Raw genomic sequence first — 21,144 nt, 5'->3', positions numbered from 1 at the left:
CAGTGGTGTGATCTCATCTCACTGCAACCTCTGTCTCCTGGGTTCAAGCAATTCTGTGTCTCAGTCTCCCGAGTAGCTGGAATTATATGCATGTGCCACCACACCTAGCTAATTTTTGTATTTTTAGTAGAGATGGGGTTTTCACCATGTTGGCCAGGCTAGTCTACAACTCCTGGCCTCAAGTGATCCACCCGCCTTGGCCTCCCAAAGTGCTGGGATTACAGGCGTGAGCCACTACGCCCAGCCACTCTTTTTCTTCTTCACCTGATACAAGTACAGGCAAACAGTCAGCAAGTTCATATATTTATGTGAGAATGTTAAACTTGCGCTTTGTTAAAATCTTTTAATGAAATACCTGAAACTTTATAGCTTACAACTAAAAAAAATAAATAAATAAAATGAAATTAGAAATCTTACAGGAGCCAGATCTGGAGTTAGCTATTAGACCCTGAACAAGTTCAACTCTGAGTTTCTTCATCTTTGAAATCATTGTAAGAGTACTTATTTTATGGATTGCTAAATCTATTACTTCCACCACAAAACCTGACATGATAAAATGCTTGAAAAATGCAAACAGTCACTGCCAATTATGTTATTATCATGGGTAATGTTTTGCTTGTTCCAAAGATGTGATGCCTAGGAAAGCACAGCGTTCTGCTTTAAGTAACTGAATTATTTTTATTTATTTATTTATTTAAAAAAATTTTTTTTGAGACAGTCTCCCTCTGTCGCCAGGCTCACTGCAATCTCTGCCTCCCGGGTTCCAATGATTCCCCCGCCTCAGCCTCCTGAGTAGCTGGAACTACAGGCACACACCACCAAGCCCAGCTAATTTTTTGTATTTTAGCAGAGACAGGGTTTCACGACGTTGGCCAGGATGGTCTTGATCTCCTGACCTTGTGATCCACCTGCCTCAGCCTCCCAAAGTGCTGGGATTACAGACGTGAACCACCACGCCTAGCCAGTAACTGAATTTTTTAAAAAAAACTTTAAAAACATTTTTATATTGGTTATAGCTTTATAACTACTATATAGAGTTTTATGTTTAAACACACACATTGTGATTATAAAACAAAGTGACTTTTTTTTTTTTTTTTTTTTGAGACAAGGTCTCACTCTGTTGCCCAGGCTGGAGGGCAGTGGCACAATCTTGGCTCACTGCATCCTCCGTGTCTCGGGCTCAAGCGATCCTCCCACCTGAGCCTCCCAAGGAGATGGGACCACAGGTGCAACCCACCACACCTGGCTAATTTTTCTCTATTTTTTGTAGAAACAGGGTCTCGACATGTTGCCTAGGCTGGTCTCGGAACTCCTGAGCTCAAGAAATCTACCTGCCTCGGCCTCCCAGAGTGCTGGGATTACAGGTGTGAGCTGCCGTGACTGGTCAACTCTCATTTATTTATTTGTTTAGCAAACATTTATTATTTTATAGGTGCCTGGCATTGCTAGGCACCAGGGATACAGTAGAATACAAGAAGGGTAGGCATTAAATAATTATACAAATAAACATTTAAACTATATGGAGGATAAATAAGCACAGGAGTCTAAGGTGAGCAAAGAGTGGTGATGGGAACAAAGAAAGTGATAGTGAAGCCGAGCTTGACAGATAGGAGGAAGAATAAGCTAGATTAGTGTTTCTCAATCTTTTTAGTCATCCTCCTTCCTAGCCCTTTTAGAGCCATTTTTCCCCCAAACTGACCTCCAAAATTTTAATACCACATATACCCTGCATATCTGTTTATGCACTGTATGAGTAATTTTTTTTGCCCCCAAGAGCCAAATTTTGGTCCTCTGGGTGGATCAACATCACAATAAAAATGTAGGGGCTTGATATGAAAAGGACTAATAGATAAGGTCCAGATAAGGATAACAGCACCTATGAAGACTCTGAGACATATTTACAGGAGAGACGATGGCAAAATTCAGTAACAAATGAATTCAGTTTTAGACATGCTGAATTTAAGGCACCTTTGAGATATCTCAGTGGCAATGTCAGTAGACAAGTGGAGATATGGGACTGAGGCTCAGAGGGAAGCATAAACCTACAAGGGAGGTCAAGAAGGGTGAACCAGTGATGTTAAGAAAAGAGGTATTTAAGAGGAAAAAACAGTTAACAGTGTCACGTGCTGCTGAGAGGTCAAGGAAGATGAGGACTAAATACATCCAACAGACAGAGTGAGCTGGAAACCACTGTATCCTCACCTGTTGACAGGGGTGAATGAAATAAATGTAACCCATGCAGACCCATCTGCTTGCCTCCAAAATCTATGCAGAATGAGAATCAGAAGAAGAAAAGTTAGGTTGTTGATCTTATAAAGCAAAAGTAAACATAATGAAAAATATTTTTTCCCAAAACAGTTGTACATACCTGGTTCTGATAATAAGGCTGATGATGTAAGTAAAATGAAAAACCCTCGATCTTCTAAGCATTTGATGATTGCCTTAAATATAAAGGAAAATTTCAGCTGAAGGAATATTCTGCAATCCCTCTCTTCTCCCTTTACCCATACTCATTAGTGAATATTGACCTCAAGAAAAGAAAAAATTCTGCAAATGTTATGGGAATCAGGGTAATTCTGTCCCCAGTATCGGAAACTTCAAGTTCCTTAGCTGAAATAATCTTGGCCCTGTTGGGGCTATGTAAAATAACCAGAACATGAAGGGTTAGTTTTAGGACAGTGCTCAAGAATGGCACATCAATCAGAAAAGACTTATTTTTTTCGCTGAGACAGCTGACATTTCATACCACTGCCTAAACAGCCAATATGTTACCATGTAGCCATTATAAACTCAAGACGAATCAAACCTGTAAGTAAGTAGTATCTTAAGCTCATATTTACATGAAAATTATCCCAAAACGCTGAATCTAAAAAGACTGCAAGATACCATCCAATAAAAGACTTCTTTCTATGCATCTTAAGAAATGGAAAATAACAGAAAATAATCAAGTTCCAGGGCAACAAGAAATACAGATGAAAATGAATTCTTCCTCTTTTGTTCCCCTCTATTAGAATCTTCAGTGGACTCTTGAGCTCAAGAAAAAAGTCTTGAAATTTTAATGCTTTCAGTAACTGGGGCACTTGTGTCCCCAGGCAGCAGAAGTTGTCTAAAAGCTGTTGTTCTAAATCATGAATTTAATAGTTTTTCTTTTCCACTGCTTGCCATTTCAAAAATCTATATACACATAAAAGATAAAATCCAATATTCGTACAATAATTTTTCAGTTAAACCACTTAAACAAAATATACCATTTTACAGAATAAAACATTTGATTTCAAAACTGAGGTGATAAGGCTACAAATATAAATCAATGTATTATTTAATCACAATGAATATACAAAATAAGACTTTTCTAATTATTACATTACAATTAAGTTATGACACTAATATCTCACTCACAAAAAGAATCACTACTTTGAGTTTCAACAAGATTCTATGAGAGCCCCTCTGTGTTGTATGTCACATGATGACTTACATATTTGTCTCCTAAGCTCCTTGACTTACAGGAGCTATGATTTAAGAGCCTATTTCCTTAAGAGACAGGGTATCACTCTGTTACCCAGCCTGCAGCGCAGTAGCACAGTAACAGCTCACTGCATCCTTGAACTCCCGGGCTCAAGCTATCCTCCCACCTCAGCCTTCGGAGTAGCCAGGACTACAGGTGCAGGCCGTTATGCCTGGCTAGTTTAAAAAAAAAAGTTGCCTAATTTTGGTAGAGATAAGGTCTTGCTACGTTGCCCAGGCTGGTCTCAAACTCCTGGCCTCAAGCGATCCTCCCACCTTGGCCTCCCAAAGTAATGGGATTATAGATGTGTTCCACCATGCCAGCCTTTAGGGACTACACTATTTTGTATCCTTGCTTCTTGCCCCTCCTGCCCAGTATGTGAATCATCCTTTTTTTTTTTAGACAGTCTTGCTCTATCGCCCAGGCTGGAGTGCAGCGGCACGATCTGGGCTCACTGCAAGCTCCGCCTCCCAGGTTCACACCATTCTCCTGCCTCAGCCTCCCAAGTAGCTGGGACTACAGGCGCCCAACACCATATCCAGCTAATTTTTTTGTATTTTTTAGTAGAGACAGGGTTTCACCATGTTAGTCAGGATGGTCTCGATCTCCTGACCTCGTGATCCGCCCGCCTTGGTCTCCCAAAGTGCTGGGATTACAGGCGTGAACCACCATGCCCGGCTGTGAATCATCCCTTTGTCCAGTGTATCTATGCTGTAGATGCTACCCACCCTCTGGGGGAATAGTAGTACTTCATAATGCCTGCACCACCTACCTGATTCATCACAAGGAGTACTCAAGTATAGTATAATAATTAAAATATTTTGAGATGGACAGTCCACACTCCTATAACTTCTCTTACAGTATATTGTTGTAACTATTCCATTTTATTATTGTTGTTAATCTCTTACTGTGCCTAATTTATAAATTAAACTTTATCATAAGTATGTATGCATAGAAAAAAACACAGTATACATAGGGTTCAGTACTATCCACAGTTTCAGGCATCCGCTGGGGGTCTTGGAACATATACCCCACAGATACTGTATTACATTAATAATATATAAATAAATATTAAACATGAAACTCCTTTCAGCAAATTAAAATGATTCCATCTAGGCACAACTAATACATACATATCAATTTAAGAAAAACACAATAATTATATTTTAAATTAGTGATGCTTACCAATTGCTTGTTTTTAATACATTCTGTTAATTTATCTATATTTTCCCCTTGTCTGTTTGACAGTTCTACCTCATACAAATTGAAGCACAAATCTTGAAAACAGACTGTAGAGAAAACCAGAAAAACATTTCTTATTTTTAATATGCTATTATGTACTTATAGTCAATTTGTTCATTTTATATGTTGCAAAAATGAAAGAACAGAAATACTACTCGAAAACCTTTATCATTTACTGTTCTTGGTTATAAAACTCCCTCATAAAACATCACCAAAATAGTTACTTTAAAACAACGCTCTTATTTATACTGACACTGCTATAGGATTAACAAGACAAATACAAATACATACTACATGAATAAACATCAGTGCTCCATGAATTAACCTAAATGACCAAGAAATTTCCTTCTCATGGTTTTTGAGTTTAGAAGTACATCTATAAATAAAACCAACAAAAACTCTGTCCTCAAGAGGAATAGTTACAAGTTTCCAAATGCTTTTAATATCTGTTTGCTTAATTGCATCAGTATTTCTATATTAAAGCTAACCTTTGTCATCTTAGATGAAACTACCCTTCAGTTTCTAGTTGGCCTCCAAGGAACTGAAGAAAATAGTTAACTCTACAACTTTCTTACAAAAGACTCTTTTAAGAGTCACTTATGATGAAATAGAAGTGTGCATGTGTGAATGTTTGGAAGAGAGCAGAAAATAACCAGAACAAAGCTCAGGACAAGTAGCGTGTTATTACATTTCAACAGACCTTTCTGCTCCAAGTAATTCTGTTTTCTAAAGGCAGCCTCTGGTAGTTTTTTTTTCAAGGAAGACACTTTCATTACATATTTAAAATCTAGTTCCTGTGGTCTAAAAAAGAACACAACAATATCAAGCAGAATAATAAACAGTGGATCTAAATTTTCGTCAGTTTTGGTTTTCTAATATAAATGTAAACAAAAATATAACCACAAAAAAGACCTTAAATTGATAAGCTCCACGTTAAATAATATGTATATTTTTAAGTAGTACAGATTTTCAAATATATGACCCATAAACCATGGTCTGCAAATATGTTCACATTTTCTGAATATGTGTATTTTCGGTACAGACAAAATACCTAGATGTGTCAAAAAATTATGTACACAGGAATAAGGAATCAAAAAAAAATTATGCTATTTAAGAGTTATTTGCCAGGTGTGGTGGCTCATGCCTGTAATCCCAGCAACTTTGGGAGGCCGAGGAGGGCGGATCATGAGGTCAGGAGATTGAGACCATCCTGGCTAACATGGTGAAACCCCGTCTCTACTAAAAATACAAAAAATTAGCCAGGTGTGGTGACAGGCGCCTGTAGTCCCACCCAGCTACTCAGGAGGCTGAGGCAGGAGAATGGCGTGAACCCAGGAGGTGGAGCTTGCACTTGCAGTGAGCAGAGATTGCGCCACTGCACTCCAGGCTGGGCAACAGAGCGAGACCCCGTCTCAAAAAAAAAAAGTTGTTTCCTGACTACTTTTTCCTTTTTTTGTGTGTGAGATGGAGTCTGGCTCTGTCACCCAGGCTGGAGTGCAGTGGTGCGATTTCGGCTCACTGCAACCTCTGACTTCGGGTTCAAGTGATTACCCTGCCTCAGCCTCCCGAATAGCTGGGATTACAAGCATGCGGCACCACGCCCAGCTAATATTTGTATTTTCAGTAGAGACGGCGTTTCACCATATTGGTCAGGCTGGTCTCCAACTCCTGACCTCAGGAAATCTGCTCACCTTGGTCTCCCAAAGTGCTGGGACTACAGGTGTGAGCCACTGTGCCCGGCACTCTGTTTCCTTTTTAAAAACTCATTTTAAAATGCTTTTACACTTATACAAAAGTTGCAAAAATAGTACAAAGAATTCTTTAATACCCTTCATCCAGATTTCCCAAATATTAACAGTATACCATGTTTGCTTTGTCATTCTCTGTCTCTATACACACGCATTATTTTTTTCTGAACCTTCTGGGAGTAAGATGCAAACCTGATGCCCTTTTATGTCACATACCTCTCTGTGTGATTCCTTTAAACAGGAAATTTTTTCTTTTCTTTTTTCAGATAAGGTTACACTCTGTCGCCCAGGCTGGAGTGTAGTGGCGCGATCTCAGCTCAATGCAACCTCCACCTCCCAGGTTCAAGTGATTCTCCTGCCTCAGCCTCCCCAGTAGCTAGGATCACAGGCACGTGCCACTACGCCCAGCTAATTTTTTATATTTTTATTAGGGACAGGGTTTCGCCATGTTGCCCAGGTTGGTCTCAAACTCCTGGACTCAAGCAATCCTCCCGCCTTGGCCTCCCAAAGTGCTAGGATTACAGGCAGGAGCCACTGCGCCTGGCCCCTAGGAAATTTTCTTATACAACCCCAAAGCAATAAGCAAAATCAACACATTCACAATGATACGATACTATGACTTAACCTCCATCTTATTCAAATGCTGCCAACTGTCTCACTAAGTTCCTTCACAGAAAAAGAAAACAATTTCCAATTCAAGATGCCACAATGCATTCAGTAATCACGTCTCTTTAGTCTCCTTTAATCTGGAACAGTTTTTCAGTCTTTCTTTACTTCAATGACTAGGGCATTTTGAAAAATATAGACGATTTTGCAGAATGCTCCTTAATCAGGATAGGTCTATCATTAACTTAACTGCTTAGTTAAGATGGTATCTGCCAGTTTACTCCACTGGTAAGTCTGCATTTTTTTCCTTTCTGATTAATAAGCAAGTAGTGGGGAAATGTTGTAAGATATGCAAATATTATTAAACTTTCACCTGCTTTTAGCATACACTGGTTGATTATTATGGTGTTGTCAAATGCTGATCTTCTAATTTATCAATCTTTCCACATTTATTCGTTGCATTCTATAATGAGGAAGAACTTTCCCTTCTCTCCTATTTGCTTATTCACATAATTTTTATGTTGTGGGTTATTATACTCCTACCTCTTCTTTAAAAAGGCTGATAGGAAAAAAAAAATGAATCCTTACAACACATCAGTTTTCACCTTATATTTCAATTAAACTATGACTATTTCTTAATGGTTTTGGGTACAAACTAAGAACAAGATGAGCAAAAAAGATTTCCTAAGATGTTCTTCACAGTTCCTCAGGAGAAAATATTAATCATGATAATTGCTTTTAATGTAAATACATGTAACAGCTATTCTAATATTTTTCTAAGAAAATCATGTTAAAATTTGAAAATCAGATACTGCAAATGTTAATAAAAATAATATGATTAAGTGGCTATAATCTGCTATATTTGCTATCAGGCAAATCTGATTATTTCTTGGGGAAGGTCAAATTTCTAGTATCTAATAGTTTAATTTATCCCAAGAGGTCATTTTCTCATTAATAAATTAGAATTTAGGTTTCCTGTGTCATACCCTGTGTGCTATACATCTACCCAAATATATCCTCATCTAAAATCAAGAACAGTTGCTGTATTTTACACCAATGCCACCCTTGAAATGAGGTGAGGAAAAAAACCCCAAAACTTGTAATATAAGCATTAGTAAAGGACATAACATTTAATACTTACAGCTGTGTTGGAATCATTGCACCATAAGTGGACCAAAGAGCTATATCACATAGCATACGGTCTTGAACAATTAATTTCCCTTTCCATGGAGACATGAGAACTGAAGAAATGAAGGTAAAAAAGAAACTGATTATTTATGATGAAACATTTACTCAAGAAAAAAAAAAAACCTAAAAGAATCAATGAATTATTTCTTACCATTTTCACTGCATTCAAGTCTAGCAGAAAAAGAAAGAAAAAAGAACATTTTTACAAGAGTAAAAAAAACAAATTCAGTAAAACAAAGCATGCACATAATTACTTACATGCTTTTATGAGCTGGTGGTGCCATAGTTTTAGGTTCCCTGTATTGAAAAGCTACAATTACATAAGGACAGATCTGTCTGGGTCGCTCAATAACGGTGTTGCCTGAAAGTTCGTAAAAGTAATACTGAAAGAAGAAAAATAAGTATTATCAGAGTAGCACTATGGAATTGCATATGTACCAAGTTTTTCTCAACCCCACCCAGCCCTGAAATTTAACACATTAGACTCAGAAATGTATCTTGGGTGTTACTGATTCACAGGTGACTATACCTGACTCAGTTCAAAGGCACGAAAATGACTCGTCTTGTTAGAAACCTTGTTAGTATTTTCAGACACGTGGCAATCATAGCCAGAAGATGGCTTAGTATAGTTAGTTGTATAATTCTCAGACACAAACTTGACTTTTCCCTAGAATGAAAATATTAAAACTAATCAGATGCCTTCGAATAGCAATAACCTTTACTCTAGGATTCATTTAGAAGTAGTCTAACAAGGATGGAGATATGTGTCCCCTAACAGTAACTGTATTAAGAACTATACTTCTTAGAAAAACCATTATCTTAAGGCCCAAAATAGTTTTAATTATCCATGAACCCTTAAAAATGGACTTAAAAATTTTGGACATTTGGGCGTCTGAGACAAATATCCATAGTTTTTATCACAATATCAAAGAAATATAAGAATTGCCCTAAATTTAGGAGAGCCATTTCCTTAAAAGAAAAACCACAGCCCACGATCTTTTATGTTATGGTCACTGAATGGCTCTTTGGTGACTGTAATGTAAAAGAGGACAAAATCTAAAATTTCAAAAGATGAGTTTCCAATCTGAACTATGATCAGCTGTAAATTATAAACTGAGATACTTCTATTATGCCAGGGCCCAGCAAGTTAACAAGGAACAAATATGTAGCAAAGTTCTTAGCAGGCAGCTGGTCCTGGTTGCTGAACAGTCAGCAGTATTTTCCATTACAGAGTTCTCTCCATCAAGGGTTACATGTCTCCCCCTCTCCCCAAAAAAAAGAAAAAAGCAAGCAGCTGGGCAGAGTGGCTCACACCTGTAACCCAGCACTTTGGGAGGTTGAGGCGGGCAGATCATGAGGTCAAGAGATCAAGACCATCCTGGCTAACATGGTGAAACCCTGTCTCTACTAAAAATACAAAAAAATTAGCTGGGCGTGGTAGTGCGCGCCTATAGTCCCAGCCACTTGGGAGGCTGAGGTAGGAGAATTGCTTGAACATGGGAGGTGGAGGTTGCAGTGAGCTGAGATTGTGTCACTACACTACAGCCTGGCAACAGAGCAAGACACTGTCTCAAAAAAACAAACAAACAAAAAAATAAAAAGCAAGTAAGCCAAGTTTACTATTATGATGAAATATGCAATGATTTTAAAAGCTGTTTTGAATAATATAATGACATAAGATAATGTTCACAAGATGTTATTAACTTAAAAAAGAATTAGTATATAAGTACATACAAACTCTTTTCATGGGTTAAGAACTCAATATATAGGAAAAAAATAAAAATATACAATATATACCCCAACAAATACATCAAAATGGGATATGGGACTATAGGCAATTTTAATTTTTATAAGAATAATATAGTTACTTTTAAAAAAAGAAGATGTTTTGTTGTTGTTTAAGTCCTGCCTCTTCATTTATAGACCCACCAAAGGCCAAACCACCACTAAGCCAAAAAATGTAAATAGTACTTATCGGTAACCAATCACCTCTACCATCTCCTCATCAAACATTTTACGGCTCTGGGTGCAGCTCGATTTTGTGAAATAAAATGAAGATTGAGAGCACAGAGGCAAAAACAGCAATCTCCAGCCAGTGGCAAGAAACCATGGCTGAGGCATAATCTAAGTAAAAAACGAAATGCTTATTATCTGCGTTAGTAGGCATACTTTCTGCAGCACTCATCGCAGAGCAAGAAAAGAAAGATTAAGGGAGGAAAACTAGTGATTGTACCTCAAAGCAATGTTACTCCCCCACCACTTTTTTTTTTTGAGACAGAGTTTTTTGTTCTTGTTACCCAGGCTGGAGTGCAGTGGCGCGATCTTGGCTCGCTGCAACCTCTGCCTTCCAGGTTCAAGTGATTCTCCTGCCTCAGCCTCCCAAGTAGCTGGGATTACAGGCACCCACCACCACATCAGGCTAATTTTTTAATACTTTTAGTGGAGACGGGGTTTCGCCATGTTGGCCAGGCTGGTCTCAAACTCCTGACACCTCAGGTGATCCACCCGCCTCGGCCTCCCAAAGTGCTGGGATTACAGGCATGAGCCACAGAGCCCGGCCTCTCCCTCCACTTTTTTGGGAACAAACTTTACAATATTAAGAATTCACATTTTTTTTTTTTTTTTTTTTTTTAAATTAAAGGTCAGTTAGTGCTAGGCTGATAACCAAAGAATTTAAGGTAGTAAGAAAGCTAAAACAAAAACAATAAAACGAGACCACAGAAATGTCCTCAAGAAGCCCAATCACATCTAAAATCAGTTTCTCTTCTGTTTGGATGAAAATTCTAATTGCATGATTCACTTAAACAGTACCATTTAGGACATTTAAGGATTTGTGGCATCATCAGTTCTAGGTGGCACATGAAGCTGTGAAGCTGGATGTCTTATGGAGAAAGAAAATAAAGATTCTATTGACCATTTAAATTAGACAACGAATGTTTTCTATGATTATTAGTTTATTTTTTGATATTGCTTCCTTTTTTGCTTCAGTGAGACAGATTTTTTGACAACGAATGTTTTCTAAATTCATCTTTTATAAGTGTAATCACATCACCTTATAAGCAGCTACTTGTTTTCTGTTCATGTTTAAAAAGTAGCTCTGACAGGTGAAAGGAAGATTTTTCCCTGCATACCCTTTTATTATTTTTGAAGTTAAAAAAAAAAGTTTACAATCTAGTAAATGAATAAAAGTTTTCTTTTTAAAGAAAAGGAAAAATAGCTTTGCTTTTCCTGAATTTGGATGGCTAACTTTGGTGAGGACTATGTTCAACTAAGATCTACAGAGAGTATCAAACGTAGATAACCTTAAACTTTAAAAGGAAATCATGTAACAGCACATTTAAGCTTTACCTTAATTATATTAAAAATTACAACATAACCAGATTTCCCATGATACCATGGTCTTGGATGAAGACAGTCGGAGTATTTGGAAATGTATACACCTGTAAAAGTATAAAATATAGATTAAGCAGCAGATTGCCCATCAGACAGGAGAAAGTAGAAGCAAGAAGACCAGTTAGAAAGAAAGCTACTGTGATAGTTGAGACAGGAGAGGAGGATTCCAATGAGGCAGCAACAGTGAAAAACGAGGAGGAAAGGACAGGCTTCGGGGCTATTCCTCAACTGAGGCACCTCTTTCGAAACATAAGAGACGATGGGTGAGAAAACTGATACAGTGGAAAAGAGCGATGATTCTGTGGTCAGAAGCTTGGGTTCCAGGTAAGAATAAGTCACTCAGGTAGGGAGGGTGGGCCTGGGTCACAGACACAAACACCACAGGGTGCTCATGAAGGTTTAAAAGTTCAATAAGCTTTAAAAACTATTATTAATTGAAAGTATTATTATACACAAAATTATCCAGTTCTAGTCAAGCCAAAAACTACAAAAGACATATAAGCAGTAGTGTTAATTTTATTATCAACCCCAGTGTGTTTTTGAAGAATGTGTATTTGTCAGGAACAATCCAGTTTCTACTTCCACCACTCTACTGAAGCTAGCCTCTCAAACATCAGCAACGAAATCATAAGATTGTAGAAATGTAGGAAAATGTCTTTTTTTTTTTTTTTTTGAGATGTAAGCTGCAGTGGTTATTTGTAATTTACTTTCAGATTCTCCAGAAAAAAAATTAAACAAATGAAGAAAATAATGCAATGTGTGTATGTTTATATTTGTATTTATATATATATATTTATATTTACATACATTTATATTTAGAGAGAGAGTCTCGCTCTGTTGCCTAGGCTGGAGTGCAGTGGCGTGATTTCGGCTCACTGCAACCTCTGCCTCCCAGGTTCAAGCAACTCTCGAGTCTCAGCCACCTGATTAGCTGGGGTTACAGGTGCATGCCACCATGCCTGGCTAATTTTTGTTATTTTTAGCAGAGACAGGGTTTGGCCATGTTGGTCAGGCTGGTCTGGAACTCCTGGCCTGAAGGGATCCACCTGCCGTGGCCTCCAAAAGAGCTAGAATTACAGGCATGAGCCACCGCACCCAGCCAATAATGTATAATATTATCTGCTAAACTTTGGTGGTAGGTATATTATGGTATGCTCTTTACTTTTTCTATGTTTGAATTTTTCATAATGAAATGAGGGTGGGGTGAAAAAATAGGAGAGAAGAAAAAAAGTTCTATGCAGTGTTATTAAGGTTATGAATTTATCACTTTTAATGTCCCTTAGAAGATGAGTTGAATGTAAACTTCAATTTTTTTGTTTTATAAAGTTATCATATGACCCAGTGGTTCCACTCATTATATATCGAAGATATATACAATTATGTCCACCCAAAAACTTGTACATGCATGTTCATAGGACCATTATTCATAATAGCCCAAAAGTAGAAATAACCCGTACGTCCATGAATTGATGAATGGATAAAGAAAATATGGTATGGCCACATAACACAATACAGCATTGTATCATATAACATTTTAGTCAACAACAGACTGCATAAAGTTTGGACAGTGATCCCATAAGTTTGTAACACCATATTTTTACTGTACTTTTTCTGTTTTGATACACAAACACACACCACTATAACCGCCTGAAGTATTCGGTACAGTAACATGCTGTACAGGTTTGTAGCCTAGGGGCAATAGGCTACACCATACAGCCTAGGTGTGTAGTAGGCTATGCCCTCTAGGTGCCTCTAAGTACACTCTGTGATGTTCACATGAGTAAAAAATTGCGGCCAGGCATGGTAGCTCACACCTATAATCCCAGCACTTTGGGAGGCCAAGGAGGGCAGATCACGAGACCAGGAGATCGAGACCATCCTGGCCAACATGGTGAAACCCCGTCTCTACTAAAAATACAAAAATTAGTTGGGCATGGTGATGTGTGCCTGTAATCTCAGCTACTCGGGAGGCTGAGGCAGGAGAATCACTTGAACCAGGGAGTCGAAGGTTGCAGTGAGCTGAAATTGCGCCATTGCACTCCAGCCTGGCAACAGAGCGAAACTCCGTCCCCACCCCCAACCAAAAAAAAAAAAAACAAAACTGCCTACCAATGCAATTCTTGGAATGTATCCCCACTGTTAAGTGCTGCAGGACTGTATTGTTCAATCATAAAAAGGAATGAAGTACTACTGGTTCATGCTACAATATGTCTTAAAAACATGCTAAAAGAAGTTACTCAAAAAAGACTGTATATGATTCCACTTATATGAAACGTCCAGAATAGGCAAATCTATAAAGGCAGAAAATAGACTGGTGGTTGCCTAGAGCGGAGATGGTAGAGAATGGGAAGTCACTGCTAATGGCCATGGGATTTCTTTTTTGGGTGATAAAAATGGTCTAAAATTGACTGTTATGATGGTTACCCAACTATGGGACTATACTAAACAACGGGTGAATTCTATAATTGTGAATTATATCTCAATAAAGCAGTTTTTTTTTTAAAAAAAGGTCAGCAGGAATCTAGCCATGAAGCCCGATAATATTTCTCAGTTCTAATCTCCACATTCTGCATAGCACCTGGCACTGCTAAATACCCCTCTTCGTGAGATCTTTCTGCTTTCTGTGAAACTCTATTTCCTAAGTCTCCAGGCAACAGACTGCTCTTGACAATTCCTCGTTCTATCCTCGCTGTACCTCCCCACACCCTGGTCCCACTAATGACCCAAAAGTTGTTTTTGCCATGTTCTCTTTCCACGCCATCCCACTAACAATGTCTTAGCTTCAATTCACACTCCACTCCCACAACCCCAGCCCCAAATCCAGTTCTGATCCCTTTCCCAGCTATTTTTATGACCTATAGGCTATCTTTCAGAAACACTTATGAAAATCTCACTATTTCTCAAATTCAACTCATAAAAGTAGTACTGTCCATTGACTGAGAACTTACTAGGTGCAAACTCCTGGGCTAAACACTTTCCAGTCTCACTGAATCCTCTCAACAACTCTATAAAGTAGTTTAATCTGTTTTACACATGAAGAAACTGAATCTTCAAAAAAGTCAGTGCTAATTCATGTTCTTGACAATTAGATAACATTTTTCTTTTTAACTCATCAGCTTCTCTACCAGCTTCTCTTCTTATGTACCTCTTTTCTATTAATAATTATCACTGTAGTGTAAGTTTAAAAGCTTGTATTTGATTATTTCCTCTCTTACCTCTCACATTCCATAGCTGCCAAGTTCGGTCAGCTCTATCTATTCTCTATTCTTATTGCCATTGTGACAATTTAGAAGAGATTCTCAAGACAATACCAATCTCCTGACACTGAAAAATACTGTTAAGTTTTAGACTCAAATCTCATTCATATGTTTAAAGTTAGAAATCTAAACATTATGAACTGTTTGACATTTAATGAAACTGGCTTTTAATATACATATCTTATAAAACTAATGAAACCTCACTTCATCTTGTAAAAGAAGATATTTTTTTTAAGGCTCTTTTTGCTTTACAGACTTACCTTTGGCTGGATCACCCAGAGTGGTAACAGCACTGCTGCCAACACGGAGTCCACGCTGACATACCAATTTTGCCTTTAAACAAAAGATTACTTTGCTTCAGTCTTTGAAGAAGCAATGAAATAATGCTATAATCTGTAAGGTTTTTTTTTTTTTTAATTTTATTTTTTATTATACAGTAGAGACAGGGTCTCACTATGTTGCCCAGGCTGATCTCAAATTCCTGGGCTCAAGCAGTCCTCCCACCTCAGCCTCCCAAAACGCTGAGATTACAGGCATGAGGCACAACTGCATCAGGCCTAATCCATAAGCTTTAAAATAAATAGTCTGCTCACTGTAGGTATTCAGGGCACAAAGAAAACTTATGAAAGCAATCTGTACTTTGATTAACGGCCCAAAATTTTCACAGAATTTTCATAGAATTTTTCATTGAAATTTCATTTCAATCAACAAAAAGTCAGGAAAACCAAAGTAAGCAGGGTCACAGATAAGTCCACTAGAAGATTTATTTTCCAACTACAGCTTTAGAACCATGAAATTTCAAAATGTCTTGTTGCCAAATGTCATTTTTAGTAAGAACCCAGAGCATCTTATTTGAATTCAGATGATTAAGTTAAAAGGGATAAACTCTTCTGGTATTACTATATAGTCCTTATTATATGTTAGTGCTAATTATCCGCTAAACAAATCTGCCCCCCTTCTTTATAAACCATTAACCTGATCGAAGGACTAACTTTGAATTATTTTAGATCTCTGGTATTGTTTAAAATGTATCTCGGAAGCCATACATATCTTTGGAGACCTACCCTGCACACGGTCCTTTCCTTCTCCCATAATTTAGGTACAGGCAACAATACAGATTTCAGTCTTCAAATATTGAATGAAGCAATTTCAGTTAACCAGGATGCCAAAGTTTATTAAGTTACATGATTTATCTCCCAAATCGTGTAATTTAAACCAGAAAAATCTCCGCAGGAAACAAAGTATCTATTAAACGATAATCCAGAATGGAAAAATATCCATTCACTCTATTAAAGGGCATTACTGACACTAAAGAAAACTGTTTTAATCCAAATTGCACCCTAAGCTTATAAATGTACTTAAGATAAAACTAAAGAGAAACCATGAAAAACTGTAGAAATCAAATCAAATCTCCTTCATGACTGGCTTTTGCTGCTGTCATTTACATGCCACCAAACTAAGTAACAAAAAACACTGATGAATTGGTAATCTTACAACTCTTACAGAACTGAAGCACCACAATATTTAAGACTAACGATACCATTAATTTTCTACAACCTAATTCCCTTACCTGCTTTTCAGTATCAAACAGAAGAAACCCGTAAGTGTCTTGAAGTTCTTCCTGAGTATAGTTACTTGCTTTTTTTTGTTGGTAAAAAATTTTGTACTGTATAAAGAGAGAAAAGAATAACCAAACGCTATAAACATACTATTTTGTCTTGCAAATTAATTTTTAAAAAGTATCATTTAAATTCTTCCTGCCATAAGACTAAACATAAATTCATTATTTTTCCATTCCCTAGAATAATTATCTTCCAAGTGACTATTTCCAAGGATCTGCTGCATCTGAAAAATTATAGCTAAAAAGTGCTAGGCTTATATACCAAAAATGATGGGTTTACCTCTTTTAAAACTAAAACAAAACCATCACAGTGTGTACCAACCACCTCACCTCATTTAAGAAAATGTCATTTTTCACCAAAGTCACTTGACTGTACTGAAAACCATGCTCAGATGAAGAGTCCAAGTAAGAAGTATGGAGGAGTGAAACTGCCCTCTGGAAGAGAGAGTCTGAACTCAAGGACACTGTCTCAAAAACTGTAAAACACAAACAAAAATAACACAGCTATTTAAGATACCAAAGGATGGGGTTAAGGGAGACCCATTGAATATCACTCAAAATATCACCTATTCCTTTCCTACATAACTAAGAAATATTTGTACTGTCTTAACAAAATTTAAAAGACCTCTGATGTAAAGAAAATAACCTAAATAAATTACAACTGAAGCTGAATTACTTCTAATACAGGAGCTAAAATATGTCCTGCCAGATCCGGTATGCCTTTTGGTTGAAAGCTGTGTACTATAACTGTAGCTGGCCAAAAGCAGATACAACTGTTAGTGTCAAAGTGGTGGTCAGGAGCTGCTTAGTCTTTTAGAGCAATTTCTCATTCTTTAGTTTTTTTCATCCTTTGTTTCTATTCTTTTTTTTTTTTTAATATATACACCACACTTGATAAACTTACCCTTTACATATTTTCATTAAATCCCTAAGTCAGTTAGGTTCCTTTTAAGGGACCTATTATTGCCCACTCACCAGACATAATAGAAATCATTGTATCTCTGGGATTTCCTCACCAGTCAAGAAGAATCTATTGAGTTTTACTTCCTGTGAGTTGTATTATAAAATCACTTTCTTTCATTTTATATAACAGAGCTGTACTTACAATTTTTTGAAGGTGCTTTTTTCAAACCATACCCACGTGAGATAGCTTTGAGAGACTGTGATACGCCCTTCCCATGAGAGGCATGTTTCCTAACTGAGAATTACTGACTGGATCCAGTAATTATATTGACTGACTCTTTGTGCCTTTTGATTTTACAAGTCTCTGTTAGCAAGAACTGAGCCTAATGACCTATGGACACTCTTGCATCTAACCATTTTAACTGTTCACTCTCCTACTTGTACTCTTTCTATTCTCTTTATTAAGGTTGGGGGTTTTTACAAATCTAGTATTTATAAATAATAAGGAGAAGAGAATGATTTATATAGCACTGGAAGTACTGGTCATAGAGTATAAATGTTATGAAGTATGGTAATGTGGCTTCCTACTTTTACCAAAACTGCCAAATGTATTAAAGTTCAAAAATTAAAGAGAAAAAAGAATCTCAATTAAAATTAACTTATAAGTAACCAATATACAAAAACTAGACTATCTCAGAAATGAAAGCAAACATTTTAGTAAGCTAAATTTGGAATAAATTGTCCTAATACTTTAATTATCAAGGCATTTAAAAAATCTTTTAATAAACTTCCAAGTATCAAAATGAAAGACTGTAAATAGAAAAGAATGAAATGTTTATGAATATTCTGAAGTTGATATACATGATTTATATATTCAAAGTTTTACTTTTACTTTTGCTCAGTTTCACTTTCTCCTTCAATATACCAGTGCTGTAAAAAATAGGGATATTCTGAATAGATGCAAATAGCAAAACACCAGTTATAATAGTTGAAATTAAAGCTTTATTAGCTGCATTACTCAAAACAAACTGGCAAACCTGAGCATTTTCAAATTCATTTTACAAATAATCTGTACTGCTAGCCTAAACACAAATCAAGATTTCTTTAGAAACAATAATTTTGGAAACTTTATATTTGATGTTTATAAAAAAACAAGAAATCTTCAAAATTGAATTATCTATAGACCAATATTTGAGAAACATATTGTTTACACTGAAAGAAATGTTTTAAAAAGTAACTCTGGAAATGAAGACTATGATTATCAACTTCTCTAAATTCTGTAAGCCATTAACAGGTAGGCACAGATTGAAGTTACATATGTCCTCATTTTTGAGCATCATAATGTACAATAACAAACTGAAAACTGGAGAGATGGTACAATTAAAACACTAATACAGTGTTTCCCAAATATATGGTCAGGGGACACTTCATTAACACCAGTGTGGGGAATACTGTTCCCTATATAGCTATAAATAAAACCAATGATTTAAAACGAAGGAGGAGGAACAAGTACCAAATTATTTTTTGCTTATATATTTTTATTTCCAGAACTATTTATTTATGCTTAAAAATGCTTCCACTTTAGGCCAGTATTCTCCAAATAGCAGTATATGCATAAAAGCAGTGATTTTATGGTTAGCAGAGGTATGTTAAAAGCAAAGTTGTTGGAAAATCATAGCTAATCTTAAATCTTTCATGGGTTCATAATGACATCAATTACACTCTCAAGAAAGCACAAGTTTCCTGCTCAGTAAATGAGGAGATAGACGAAAATTTCATCTAGAAATTTATTTGACGCTCTCCCTTCTTTACAACATATACTTTCATTTGAGAGTCCAATCAGTGCACCAAACAATACAAACACTTTATGAATGAATGGTCTCATAATTGCTGAGCAATGCTCAAGCTTTATTTAAACATTCAAGATTACCAGACTATTAAAATGAAGAGGGGGCTATACCACAAAGAAACCTAAAAATCTAAGAAGGTAGCTTGAAAAGTGCTTGCCTATAAAGCATGAAGTATATCCCTTAGGGCTTAAGTGAAGAATAAAGAGCATGTGAGAAAGGTTAAGTTCAATCACAATAGCTCTGAAAATTGAGTTTTCCTGTAGTACCTGGCTTTTGGCACACTCCTCCATTTTTGAGTTTAGTCTTAAATGTTACATCAAGCTTGATACAGGTTGGATTCTAGTCAAAGTAACTGCAATAACCTCCTCCCCTTCTCAAAATCCCTTAGAGATACTGAGTGAGACTGGTTTTAGACACTTGTCTCTCTTTTTAACTCCTAATAGAGATGAGAAAATTATAAACCAACTTCTGATGCTGTATCACAGATAACTGTCTTCCATTCTAGAAACATTGGTCTGAAAGTAGATGAGGAGATAAACTAATGTCAACATCTTAGGTGTCACAGAAATTCTAACAAAACTAGCCCATGTACATCTCCCCATGACTTTCCTGACTACATTTTCCTATAGAAGGGTTGTAACCCTTCATTAATACTAAAGATGTCTATATCCTTCATTTAGTTGAAGTCAGCCATTTGATAGTTGTTGAAGGAACAGTTTTTACTTAATCCTAAAATGTATTACCTTTACTTTGAAGATATTAAAGGCTATCTGGGTTTAGATATATGTAACTTCTTAGAGCACAATTTGGTATGACCTAAATAAAAATACTGGCAATTACCTTAATTGCCATCAACAGGGGACAACTTGCAACTATTAAACAAAAACAAAGTAAATCTGTACATAGTGGCACATAAAGATATCTACTATATGCTACATTATATGATGTCACTTGGTTGAAAAATACATAAATAATTTGTTTGAAAGTGGACAGAAAAACATCTAGAAAGGTGGGAAGCCAAACTGTTAATAATGGCTAAACCAATGGCTGTTGAAATTGGAAAGTGGATACAAGGGGAACTTAACATTTTTTACCTTATACATATGGGTTTTTCTACCATTTAAAATACTTCAATTCAAAAACCAAATAAAAATGTAACCATTTAAAAGATACAAATAGAGGAACATACATGTTTTATGTTGCAATTTGAAAAGTTAATCACCTATTACTTTTGGACTAATGATTATTTTAAAAAATATAGGTACTGGAAATCATAATTTTTTAAAGTCCTTTTGTTTTACATGATCTAAATTAAAACTAAAAACATTTTAATCATTCTATTCTGGATTCATTAGTTATGACTTATAGCACTTAGTTTAATACTCACTCTTTTCTGATAGGGACCCTGTCTCGATCTTCTCTAAGAGAGAATGTAGCTGGGAGGGTGGTCTTAATTCATTTTCACCAAGTATACCCTCAGAATTCTTGACATAGTCCTGTTCTTTGTTAATGTCATAAATGCTAAAATGAAGAAAGAAAAAAATCATAAAGTGAACAATTCTATTTATAGCATATTTAATATAGAAACAAATGTTCGCCGAGTATCTAATTTGCATTAGGAATAATTACATAGTATTTATTTACCTCCTTTGACAAGTATTCTCAGCTAAGGACTAAATTTGTTCTATAAGCTATAACACATAATCTGAAATGTTTTTCCTCCAAAAGTCTTTAACTTCTAAAGAAAATTTTGTGCACAGAAATACATTATGCTTAATCACTTTTGCCTTACTGAAAAAAAACTTTCAAAATGAAGAGATCACAGAACCAC

At 36.3% G+C, this 21,144-nt stretch overlaps 1 protein-coding gene across 8 annotated transcripts in view; it reads right to left on the bottom strand.

Annotated features, from left to right (window-relative positions):
• Positions 1-20,830, bottom strand: part of TASOR2 (transcription activation suppressor family member 2) — a 56,445-nt gene extending 35,615 nt beyond the window's left edge. For 4 of the 8 annotated variants that reach the window (XM_058431202.1, XM_032149080.2, XM_032148932.2 and 1 more), the window contains exons 1-11: positions 16,891-16,981; positions 16,510-16,605; positions 15,200-15,272; positions 8,819-8,956; positions 8,548-8,672; positions 8,441-8,460; positions 8,243-8,342; positions 5,448-5,548; positions 4,691-4,794; positions 2,369-2,441; positions 2,203-2,265 (exon numbers count right to left, since the gene is read on the bottom strand). In XM_058431202.1, the coding sequence (XP_058287185.1) occupies positions 2,203-2,265; positions 2,369-2,441; positions 4,691-4,794; positions 5,448-5,548; positions 8,243-8,342; positions 8,441-8,460; positions 8,548-8,672; positions 8,819-8,956; positions 15,200-15,272; positions 16,510-16,605; positions 16,891-16,895 (898 nt within the window). In that variant the 5' untranslated portion in view covers positions 16,896-16,981. Of the gene's footprint in view, positions 1-2,202; positions 2,266-2,368; positions 2,442-4,690; positions 4,795-5,447; positions 5,549-8,242; positions 8,343-8,440; positions 8,461-8,547; positions 8,673-8,818; positions 8,957-11,637; positions 11,730-15,199; positions 15,273-16,509; positions 16,606-16,890; positions 17,037-20,700 lie in introns of those variants that run through there. The other 4 variants (XM_058431210.1, XM_058431219.1, XM_032149213.2 and 1 more) reach the window with 4 other exon arrangements.
• Between the last annotated feature and the right edge of the window lie 314 nt (positions 20,831-21,144).

Source organism: Hylobates moloch, unplaced genomic scaffold (assembly GCF_009828535.3).
Source record: "Hylobates moloch isolate HMO894 unplaced genomic scaffold, HMol_V3 SCAFFOLD_2, whole genome shotgun sequence".
Taxonomy (NCBI): domain Eukaryota; kingdom Metazoa; phylum Chordata; class Mammalia; order Primates; family Hylobatidae; genus Hylobates; species Hylobates moloch.
The sequence above is the reverse complement of the archived record's forward strand: the minus strand, read 5'-3'. Positions and strand labels throughout refer to the sequence as shown.